Genomic DNA, 12721 nt, shown 5'->3' with positions numbered 1-12721 from the left:
AGCCCAACCAGATGCCGGACACGCTCCCTGTCCGGGACTTCCATTAATCGACACTGATGCTCAAAGTCCTGGAAGAAGCCCTCAATGTCGCCTGCAGCCTCATTAAACGGCTTAAAGTCTTTGCGGGACACTTTGGGAAGTTCCCTCATGATGGGTGCTGGGGTTACAGTCTGTCTGGAACCTCTCGCGGCTTCCACAGCGAGCTGCTTATCCAGCAATGCCATCTCCTCCATCCTGCGCTCCTTCTCTTCAGCTCCACGCATGGCCTCCCTCTTATCTTCTATGGTGGCCTCATCTCCAAGCAGTGCCATCTTTTCCTCATACCACACAACCCATTGACTTTTTTGGGTATTTACCTCCAGCTCCCGTCTTTCTTCCGTTTGCTGTGAGGATCCTTCCTCCACGTCATTTTGAGAGCAGACTCCTTCTAGCGCCTCAATCAGCTGCTCCTTGGAGAGTCCTTTGAAACGAACTCCTACTTCACGGGCCTTTGATTGCAGGCTCCCCAAAGTCCAGGTCTTGTACTCTGCAGTGCTGGTTAATGATGTTGAGCCATTGTCCTCCATTCCTTCTGCTCTGATCCCACCGCTGCCACCAGTTTGTGACGGGGTATGCAACAGAGCAGTGAGGGACGCCAGGCCAAGGAACAATCCAAAGGGCTTTATTGGAACCACAAAGAATAAGCAGCAAACATAAATATAAATCCTTCAAATCTGCAAGGAGTCCACAACAGAAAAACAAAAGATCCAGGGGCACCGCTTGGTATTCCGATGCCAGGGGAATTAGGGCAATGGTCCTTATATGAGTTCCTTGAGTCCAACAGGTGAACAACAAAACGCAATCCCACGTGGCCGCGGATCTCCAGTCTGTAACAGTCCACACACACAGACCCCAGGATCCAGCCTCAGCTATGGATCCTAGTCCTTCTCCAGCCGAGCTCCAACTAACTGAACTAACATGTTCTTCTCTCCTGGGATCAGCCCCCTTAGTTGGGCACACCTCCCCCTGGCCATTTGATGCATGAATGGACTTTAGACTGCTGGCTCTGTTCTGTTTACCAAGTTGAAGATTGGAGAAGTCCCATGCTGAGAAGAACAATAGATATGCAACCCCCACCAAATCAATGACAATAGCTATTGCTGAAGCCTGAGTGCAATATGATACAGGCTGGGGGAAGGTATAGTCACTTACATCCCAAGACATAGTATTACAGCAAATACAGTGAGAAGGTAAAATACATCACATGGCATCTTATACAAAAATATGGAATGGAGAAAACTACATACATCATGACAACGCCGAATACCAGCAGTGGAGGATCATAAAGCGATCGCAACAGCGATTTCAGACACGACGTCCCAGGAATTAGAATCGCATTATCGACTTCACTCCGGAGAAGAAGAAATAAGTGGGTCGAAACCGCGGTGCCAGCACAACAACGACCTTCCGGACATCGCCCATATCTGCAGCGCATCAGCGTTTCCTTTTCAGTGAGTTGATCCAGTCATCCGCTTCCACAGGAGAGGTGAAGAACAGGGAACGCTCTTGATGAACCACTCTGAGACGAGCTGGGAAGATCATGGAGTAGGCAATTTGGTGTTCTCTAAGGCGTTTTTTCACATGGATGAAGGATGCCCTTGTTTTCTGGAGAGACGCAGAGAAGTCAGGGAAGATCAATATGGAAGCGTTGTTATGTGAGATCGGGCCCTTGCGTCTCGCCGCACTAAGGATCGCGTCTCTATCCCTGCTGCTCAACAGTCGGGCCAAGAGGGGTCTGGGCTGCGCTCCCGGAGGAGGAGATCTGGCCGGCACCCGGTGGGCTCTTTCTATGGCGAAGGCCGCTGACAACGTCGCATCAGGGAAAGTTTCGGAGATCCATGTTTCCATGAACTTACATGGGTCGCTCCCTTCTGTTCTCTCCGGCATCCCTAGGATTCTTAAATTGTTGCGACGCAGGCGATTTTCCAGTTCATCAGCCCTCTGTGTCCAGTTGTTTGCTGCACTTTCCAAAGAGGATAGTCTGCCCAGCGTCTGTCTTGCGTCATCCTCCAGCGTGGAGATCCGCTGTTCCGTCTCCTTTACCCGCTCTCTTAGATTTTGCAAATCCAGCCTGAGGAGACCCACATCGATCTTAACCTCCTCAATTTTGCCTGTCAGCGACACTTTTGAATCCTGGATCGCTGCAAGTAATTGCGTAGTGACTTGCTGCAAGGTCATCTCCTGCGATCCCTTGGATCCGGCCTCCATGTCCTCCTCCGCCTCACTGACTTCCCGCTCTGCCTGTTTACCGGCGCCATCTTGCTGGGAGTCTCAGGCAAATTTCTTCAGCTTCTCAGCCGCCGCAGCAATGTGTGTGTGTGTGTGTGTGTGTGTGTGTGTGTGTGTGTGTGTGTGTGTGTATGTATGTATGTCCGGGATTGGCATCTGCACCGTCGCAGCTACAGCCACAAAATTTTGCACACTCACACTTCTGGAACCCGAGAGCATCATAGGCTATGGTTCAAGGGGAAATTTTAACCCCACGCTTTAGTTATTCGCCAAAAAACCTGCCTCCATTAAAGCGAATGGAGCTAGGAGCCACAGTGCAGCCAGAACTTCAGAAGAATGCGCAGCCATGCCCTTAAATGGAATGTTGGCGTGTCACAATGCAGCCAGGGAAAGAAACACACAGACAGGGAAAGAGGCAGACACAGATAGGGTAAGAAACAGACATAGACAGGGTAAGAGACAAATACAAAGAGACAGGTTAAGAGACAGACAAAGACAGGTAAAGAGACAGACAGAGACAGAGGGAAAGAGGGAAAGAGACAGACAGGGAAAGTGACAGAGATAGACAGACAGGGAAAGAGATTGTGACAGACGGAGACAGAGACAGTCAAAGACAGACACAAAGAGATAGAGAGAGAGAGACAGATATATACAGAGGGGGAGACAGACAGAGAATGGGAAAAAAACAGAGAGACAGTTACTATCCCAGGCGTTAATACATTCTATTTATACATTCTATCCTGGGAATATTAATACATTCTATGTTGTTGACAGTTATTAACCCGGGCGTGTGTATGTATGTGTATGTATGTATGTCCGGGATTGGCCTCTGCACCGTCGCAACTAGAGCCACAAAATTTTGCACACTCACACGTCTGGACCCCGAGAGCGTCATAGGCTATGTAGTGAGGCGAAATTTTAACCCCGCGCGTTGCAATCTACCAATCAATTTTGCCCCTATCTACATAATGGGGGACAAAGGGAAACGAAAAGTGTTGGGGGCAAATTGACAGCTGCCAGATGTGAACAAGGGGGACTTAAAGAATGAGAGCGATGGCGCCAAAGAGTATATACCATACCGTTGCTAAGGTGGGGCCCCGACATGGGATACTCACCACACTTGGGGATATGAACACACACACAAAATGCACCACACATTACCACGTGCTTGAACACACATACCACCCTCAGCACACATCTCATCACACATACACCAACCTCGCCACATAATTGCCCTAAAACACACACAAGTCTGGTATTATCCTTCAAAAATAAAAATCTGATTAATAAGCAGCCAAACTACAAGAACAACAAATGTACCCAATACATTCTATTTTGTTAACAGCAGTTATTAACCTGGGCTAAGCCGGGTAGTACAGCTAGTCTTTTAATAAATACCATTCAATGAATGCAAAGAGTTTCACGATCCTACTAATTCCTTCTTCCGCGTAATGTTTGAGTAGAAAGCTCTTTCACTTTCCAATAAATGGCTTTACACTTCTTTATTTGTGTCTCCCTGCCTCCAACCACGCCATTTGAAACAAAACCTTTGTTTGGTCTATTACATTTTCGGATTGGGGACAGTTTTTTGCAGCCACTGTGCAAACTCCTCCTACCTATGAGACATATAGAGTGGAAAAATGCAGGAAGCTATCCTTTCCCTTCTATCTGTAGTTAATCATCACCATTCCAATAGTGAAACAAAAATAGTGCAACATTCACTCCTATCTCCATATTCCATAAAAGCTGTTCACCAGCCAGCTTACTTTCTACGAAAATAATTTCACCCTTGTACGTCCCCATAATCCATGCAGAATATCCGCATCTCTGAGTTTACACTTTGGGCAATGTAACAGGCTGTCCCTCATTGAAGCAGAAACTGGAATGTTAAATGCTATCATCACTCTATGCATAATCCTGAATTAGAAATCCCTCCATACTTCACTTAATAGGTTTCTCCTCACCGCCCGCCATCACTCCAATATTTTACCTCTTATTTCCTCTTATTCTTATTGTGTCCCAACTCTTAAACATCTGTTCTGTGTACATTTTTTGAAATATTTCTCTGAAACCCCTATACAACACTGATATAGTAGGTTGTCCCAGTTTATTGGAGGAGGAGGAACAGGACGTGGTTGCCTGTGCTACGGACGGTACTACGAACACCAAATTATCTTCTGTTCAGCATGGATGGCCTGAAGAGGAGGAGAATGAGGACAACGAGGAGATGGTGGGGACAGGGAAGTCTTGCATGTTGGGAGATTAGCACACATGACAGACTTTGTCCCGCTGACTTCCTTATGAGCCTTGCGTTATAAAGATTTTGGTCAACACTGATCACTGTTTGTGCAGCTTTCTCCACCAACACTACAAGGAGAACTTTAAATTTCTACTTCTTGCAGCAGAGAGGGATACTAAAATGATGCAGTATCAGAAGGTCATAGTTGAAGAATTGGTCAAAAATTCCCATCTGACAACATTGGCGGAAGGTGTCAGAGTTCTTTAGACAACCAAGGAGTAATGAGCAGGACTAACAGAGACAGGAGAACACTATCAAAGGTCTGGGACCATTTCATTAGACCCTCCCAGCACCTAGGCTCTGATGTATGGAGTACTCTGACAAGGAGGTAAAAGTTTATGAAGATGGTGGAGTATCTAGTCGTTCGTACCACCATCCTTCATGATTTCTTTATGAGGTATCCAAGCTGGACACGTGGCATTAACTGTCCCTCAACGCCTTGGATGTGGTGCCCTGTCCTGTCCCTAGTGTTTTGTCTGAGCGAGTTTTTAGTGCTGTAGGAAGCATGATAACCAATAGGCGCATCCGCCTGTCAACTGAAAATGCTGACTGGCTGACTGTTATCAAAATGAACAAAGCGTGAATTAGCCCAGACTTCTCAAACACACTGGATGTCAGCTGCGTAATTGTAAGGCAATTGTAATGTTCCTTTTAATTGCAGTGTATTCCCATGCACTGCACCCAACTCGAAGACTAATACAGTACTTGTATTTGTCTTTGCTTCCTCCTCTTCCTCCTTCACCATATCAACAGGTCTAGGATGCACCCCCTTGCCCTTAATTTTTCAAGGGTGTGCATGATGTCCTAATACATCATTTTTAGAGGCCTACCTCAAATAATCATATATATGTGTGTGTGTGTGTGTGTGTGTGTGTGTGTGTGTGTATGTATATATATATATATATATATATATATATATATATATGTGTGTATGTATGTATCTCTAATCTCCTGCCCTTATACTTAGGGGTACTTTGCACGCTGCGACATCGCAGGCCGATGCTGCGATGCCGAGCGCGATAGTCCCCGCCCCCGTCGCAGCAGCGATTTTTTTTGTGATAGCTGCCGTAGCGAACATTATCGCTACGGCAGCTTCACATGGACTCACCTGTCCTGCGACCGTCGCTCTGGCCGGCGACCCGCCTCCTTGTTAAGGGGGCGGGTCGTGCGGCGTCATAGCGACGTCACACGCCAGGCGGCCAATCGGAGCGGAGGGGCGGAGATGAGTGGGATGTAAACATCCCGACCACTTCCTTCCTTCCGCATATCCTACGGAAGCCGCAGTGATGCCGGTAGGAGATGTTCCTCGCTCCTGCGGCTTCACACACAGCGATGTGTGCTGCCGCAGGAGCGAGGAACAACATCGGACTGTCGCGTCAGCGTAATCATGGATTACACCGATGCTGCACCGATGATACGATTACGACGCTTTTGCGCTCGTTAATCGTATCATCGAGCCTTTACACACTACGATGTCGCATGCGATGCCGGAAGTGCGTCATTTTCAATTTGACCCCACCGACATCGCACCTGCGATGTCGTAGTGTGCAAAGCCCGCCTTAGTGCATTGGCTTTAATTGTGTAGAATTCCCACTCCTTCCAAATGGTAAAAAAAATTGCCTGAGACCTTACTCTTGGGCTCATCCAGGGTGTATCGGAGTGCCTCCTCCTAATTTTTGTCCACACTTGTGTGGTGCCCCTGAAGGCTTCAGTCGCCATAGGGTACTGCGCCTCACTTAAAGTGCAGTATTCATCTCGGGAAAGGGGGGCGGGGTTAATCACCGGTCTTTCAACATTTCAACTTACATACATCTTAGGTACCTTCTCACTGAGGTCTGTACTAGGGTAGACAGGGGGGTGGCCATCCCGATGCATGGGACTTTCCCGGTCACTAGGACAACCACCTGGGAAGCGGGCATCACTTGGGGTAGAAGTAGGAGCAACTCTTACACAAACTGCAGTCAAGTCGGGACTACAGTTCTGGCAACATGACGCCACCATCTTCCTTCTTTCTTCTTCATGAGGCCTGTGGCTTGGAGCGAGCAGCTCTGCCTGGGTTCTTGACTTCCACAGGGGCAACCCTTATCCACCGGTATTTGGAAATGTCCTTTCCTATCTCCAACCGATCCGAGATTGGCTGGGGCCAATCACGGCAGAGACGGTACCCTGAGGCTGCATTGGAACTGTGAGTAAAAAGACCTGGAACCATAACAGCTGACTCTGCCTCTTGTTGCTGGCAACGTCGCCCCACACTTCGGCGCCAGCCACCACTACAACCCTCATCATCCTCCCCGGGGCCCACTCCACCAGTGGAAAGCAGAACCATCTTTGCTGCGATACCCTCAGCCCCCAGAGGACATCACCCACAGTGGCGGCTAATCCCTGGCCGCATACCACAGGTGGCGTCATGAGACAAACTATCCCCATCATCCCATCCTCCATTCATCTCCCCTTTTATTGTACACCTCGGGGCCACGGAGCCGAGCAGGGCCACTCGTGACATCCTCAGACCTGACCTCACTGGCCTGGCGACGAGTAAAGTTAACCCCTTGTCCCATGGGTGCTACACTTGCACATAATGCATCGGCTTTACGAGTCTTGGAGTCCATTCTTAATAATAGAGGGGAAAAATTCTGAGGCCCTCCTCTACGTGTCTTCCAGGGTGTAACAGAGTGCCTCATTATTTTTTCTGCTCTTGCACATAGTGCATACATGTTAACAGTCTAGGAGTTCCATTCGTTCCAACTGGGGAAAAAATGCTTTCTGAGGCCCTCCACTATGTCACTTCCAGGGTGTACTGCAATGTCTGCTTTAAATATTTCCTAGGCCTTGCACTAAAAGCATAGACTTTAGCAGTTTAGGAGACTCAATGTTTCTAAACTGCTCTCTTCAGACATGAGTCCCTGAGAAAATGGCCACACACAGTGACTCAACACATCTTTCTTGTGGGCATAGGTCCACCTCTTTCGGGTGCCGGAACTGCTGTGACCCTTTGTTCACTAATTACTTTGAATATGGCCGCCTTTATTCCATTATTGCTTTTTTTGCTGTTTCTTTAACTTTTAATACAGCAATGGTGGTAACATGTTTACTATCCACATTGTTTTCACTAGCCACATAAACCACTTTCATTTAAAAAAGTCAAGTTCTTGCTTTTTCACATCTTTTTCTGTTCCATGTTGTCTCAGATTAGTATCGTGAAATGAGTGTTCCCTCTGGTCACAAATATCTTCCGCAGTCCACACCATGATGGTTTCTTTCCATGCACTCATTGACAGAGTCTGTCTGTTTGTACAATCTTTTTAAAATGTAAAGGTCCAAATCTTTTACAATTTAAAACTTACAATATTTTAACAATTGACAAATAATTTGAGGTCCTCCTCTACATGTCATCCATTATATTCTCTCCTTTTATTTTTTCACAGTGCTTGCACTTAGTGCATAGGCTTTATGAGTAGGCTTTATTGGTGTAGGGTTAGCTGCCAGAGAAGGGATAGTTTAGCATTAGAAGCATGGAAATTAATATGCGCAAAGTGTGCAGTAAGGGACGTCGAAGTGGATGTACTGCTGATTGCGCACGCACAGGCTATGGTCATGTGAAAGGTGAAACTGTGCCTGCTGGGTGAGCACAACAATCATGCTTATCCATTAGACCTAGCTTCTTTTCCCACTTTGTAGAGGGGCACAGAACACCACTCCTGAAGGCTGAGCTGTGCAAACAGGTTGTCGGTTGGATGGCAGATAACTGGTCTCAACATCAATCTTTTGAAAATTGTTCAGAAATTTATTTAGAGTCCCCCCTCTACATATCTTGCTGGCTGTATTGCAATGCCTCCTTGTAATTTTAGCTAGGTCTCCTACTGAGTGCGTAGGCTTTCCCAGTTTCATAGTCAATCTTTTTAAAATTGTAACAGAATTCAATCACAGTTCCTCCTCTACATGTCTTGTTAGATATATTGCAATGTCTCCTTGTATTTTTAGCTCGGATCCTCACTGAGTGCGTAGGCTTTCCCAGTTTCTGAATCAGAATGTTTTTAAAATTGTACTAGAATTGAATCACAGTCACTCCTCTACATGTCTTACTAACTGTATTACAATGCCTCCTTGTAATTTTAGCTTGGACTCACCGAGTGCATAGGGTTTCCCAGTTTTGGAGTCATAATATTTATTAAATTGTACAAAGAATTGACTCAGAGTTCCCCCTCTGTCTCTTGCAAGTTGTATTGCAATGACTCCTTCTAATTTTAGCTAGGCCTCGCAATGACTGCATAGCTTTTCTCAGTTTTGTAGTTAATCTATTTATCCCTTTTACCACCCAGCCTGTTTTCACCTTCATGACCCAAATTTTTTTTTAAAATTCTGACCAGTGTCATTTTCTTAAAGCCTATATAGAAAACGACACAAAAGGGTACCATAAAATATATATCTTTATTAGTACACGCAATTAAAAAGTACAATGATAAAAACATTAGAGGAGAGGTAGAAACCAGAAACTCTGAACAAAACCCTAAGGTAATGAATAGCATCAATATTTAAATCTCATCTGCATGAAAGAAATTGAACATGTATAAGTACAAAGTAGTTAAAGTGTATCAAATATCATAGGCAATGTACTATACAGATAAGAATCAGTTCTCATACACAAGCACTAAGTGGCAGTACACGCATGCCTATCCAAGTGGAACAACCTAATACTGACTGAGATTGATCATAGTAAATCAAGGTAAACCCAGCACATAATCACATATCCACATGGAAGATAATAAGAGTGTAAAGATAAGTACCGCTGGGACCTCCTGACACGTGTTTTGCCGTCTGATGAAGAGAGATGGCGAAATGCGCGTTAGGGGTCCCTACGGTAATTATCTTTAAACTCTCTAATTTTATGTGGATATGTCTGCAGATGTGATTATATGCTGGGTTTACTTTGATTTACTATGAAGTTAAAAGTTTATCAGCAAATTTCTCATTTTTTCAACAAAATTTACAAAACTTTTTTTTTTTGGGGACCACATCACATTTCAAGTGACTTCGAGTGTCATAGGTAACAGAAAATACCTAAAAAGGGACAACATTCTGAAAACTGCACTGCTCAAAGTATTCAAAATCACACCCAAGAATTTTTTTAACCTTTTAGGTTCTTCACTAAAGCATTGTGGAAGAAAAAAACGTAAATGTTACTTTTTCCCACAAATGTTAGTTTAGCCCAAAATCTTGCATTTTCACAAGGGTACAAGAGAAAGTGCACCATAATATTTATTGTGCAATTATTCCTGAGTACTATACCTATACTGCATATGTAGTGGAAATCTACTGTTTGGGTGAACAGTAGGGCTCGGAAGGGAAGGAGTGCCATTTGAATTTAAGACCGCAAAATTGTCTGGAATAGATAGCGGACGCCATATTGCATTTGACAGGCCTTGATGTACCTAAACAGTGGAGACTCTCAACAAGTGACCCCATTTTGGAAACTAGACCCCTCAAAGATTTTATCTAGATGTTTGATAAGTACCTTGAACCCCCAGGTGCTTCACAGAATTTTATAACGTTGAGCTGTGAAAATACAAAATAACGTTTAGCCTTCAAATTTTTTTTAGTTCCTTTTTTTTCACGAGGGTAACAGGAGTAAATGCACCATACAGTTTGATGTGCAATTTCTCATGAGTTTGACAACACCTCATATGTGGTGGAAAACTATTTAGGGTCACAGCTGGGCTCAGGAAGGAAGGAGCATCATTTGACTTTTGTAACTCCCAAATGGCTGAAATCGTTAATAGATGCCATGTTGTGTTCGGAGAGCCACTCCAAAATTTTATAATGTTGAGTCGTGAAAATGAAAAAATATATTTCAATCACAAAAATGTTGCTTTGACCCCAAATCTTTCATTTTCACAAGGGTAACTGGAGATAATGACCATACAATTTATTGTGCAGTTTCTCCGTAGTACAGCAATACCCCATATGTGGTAGAAAACTACTTTTGAGGCACAGTGCAAAGTGAAGGGAAGGAGAGCCATATTTGAGTTTAGATTTAGTTGGAATGGTTTTCAGGTGCCATGTCACATTGGCAGAGCCCCAGAGGTGCCTAAACAATGAAGCTCCACCACAAATGACTGCATTTTTAAAACTAGACCCTTTTATAACATTGAGCCGTGAAAATGAAAAATTACATTAACAACAAAAATGTTGCTTTAACCCCAAATTTTTCAAATTCACTAGGGTAACAGGAGATAATTAGTGATGAGCATGAATAATCTGGTTCTCCGAACCAGCACATGGAAAAAAAATAATTGGGATCGGCGAGCATACTTGATGCTTAACTTAAACCCAAAGAACGAACCCCATACAAGTCAATGAGGAAAAGATGTTTGGGGCTGTAAAATAGCTGCAAAATGGCCATATTAAGTGTCTCGAAATGACCTCCATGGTTGAATCAGTGCCCAGAAGCCAGCACTAAACCAAAGGCAATTAAAAGTCCCATAGCCTGCTAAACAGATGGACACTGGAAAAGTGGCAGAAGGTGGATATCTCTGACGAATCTTCAGTTGAATTACACCACAGCCGCTGCAAATACTGCAGGAGACTTACTGGAACTCGTATGGATCCAAAATACACCCAGAAAACAGTTAAGTTTGGTGGTGGAAATATCATGGTCTGGGATTGCATTCAGTATGGGGGTGTGAAAAACATTTGCAAGGTGGAAGGCAATGTCAATAACCTATAATATCAAGAAATATTAGCTACCTCTTACATTCTCAATCATAAAAAGGGTCAAATTCTGCAGCAGGATGGTGCTCAGTCTCATACATCCATCTCTACAACAAAGTTCCTCCTGGCAAAGAAGATCAAGGTGCTCAAGGACTGGCCAGCCCAGTCACCAGACATGAACATCATTGAGCATGTTTGGGGTAGGATGAAAGAGGAAGCTTGGAAGATAAAACCAAAGAATCTGGATGAACTCTGGGAGGCATGTAAGACTGCATTCTTTGCTATTCATGATGACTTCATCAATAAATTGTATGAATCATTGTTGAACCGCATGGATGCAGTCCTTCAAGCTCATGGAAGTCACACAAAATATTAAATATGGCTCTAATAGCACCGCAACTTCATTCACCAATGTTATGCAACACATCTTTCTATTAGAAGTTAATTATTTGTTTGAATTTCACATTACTTTCTGTGGACGACAAAAAACTTTTGTCTTGCCAAAATCTGACCTTTCTGTGTTCATTAAATGATCAATATTTCTGCTTTGCAGCAACTGTATTTTCATAACCTAAACCAAATTTGGGAGGGTTTCAGCTTTCAAAAGATTAATTTATAAAACCAATGGATAAATTGAAAGTCAGGTTATAAGCTTTTATTTACATAACATGGATAAGCAACAGAACTTCTGTCAGGGCCTGTATGGGGCTCGGTATCAAACGTGAGAGTGTGTGGGGGGCTCAGCATTAGGTGTGAGGTAGCATGGTGGTCTCTGTATGATGAGTGGGGCAGCATGGAAGTCTCATTATGAAAAAGGGGCAGGCAGCATTTGGAGTGCTTTAAGAAGGGGCAGCATGGGAAGCTCAGTATGGAGAAGGGCAGTGTGAGGGCTCCGTATGGAGCGGGGCAGCTTGCGTGGGACATTGTGAGGAGGGGGCAGCATGATGTGAGGACAATGTGCAGATCATATTTCATAATTGAGGAAGGTGTGCTGGGTATAGTTTATAAGGGAAGGACAGTGTGGTGTTTTAGTTTATTAGGGGGCAGTGTGGCGGTCATAGTATATAAGTGGGGACGGTGTGGTGGGAATATTTTATAGGAGAGGATAGTGTGGAGGCCACGTACGTTAAGAGGGATTGTGTGGAATTATATTCTTTTGCGGGGAGTACAGTGAGGAGCAGTTAATTTTGTTCAGTCCACAGCATAGGGCTTATTTATGGCACAGCATTTGTGGTTGTTATTCAGGAACATTATCATGGCGCATTATTTTTCAGGGAACCGTGTCGGGATGTTCTGCAGAAGACCGGAGAAGAGGGAAGTCTGCAGTGACTAGCTGTGGATGAGAAGTCATCATGGAGTCGGGTACATGAGAACAGAGATCGGCGAGTGAATTTTCAGACCTTACACTACACTAACGTTTACACAGGTTTAGGGGCAAAAATGACC

At 44.5% G+C, this 12721-nt stretch overlaps 1 protein-coding gene across 1 annotated transcript in view; it reads left to right on the top strand.

Annotated features, from left to right (window-relative positions):
- The window catches only part of TEX11 (testis expressed 11), a 1632405-nt gene that overhangs the window by 1106340 nt on the left and 513344 nt on the right, over positions 1–12721 (top strand). The window contains exon 20 of the mRNA XM_075324897.1: positions 8433–8456. Coding sequence (XP_075181012.1) covers positions 8433–8456 — 24 coding nt within the window. The remainder of the gene's footprint in view (positions 1–8432; positions 8457–12721) is intronic.

This window comes from Anomaloglossus baeobatrachus, chromosome 9 (assembly GCF_048569485.1).
Source record: "Anomaloglossus baeobatrachus isolate aAnoBae1 chromosome 9, aAnoBae1.hap1, whole genome shotgun sequence".
NCBI classification, from domain to species: domain Eukaryota; kingdom Metazoa; phylum Chordata; class Amphibia; order Anura; family Aromobatidae; genus Anomaloglossus; species Anomaloglossus baeobatrachus.
Note: the sequence above shows the minus strand (reverse complement) of the source record. Positions and strands in the feature narration are given on the sequence as shown.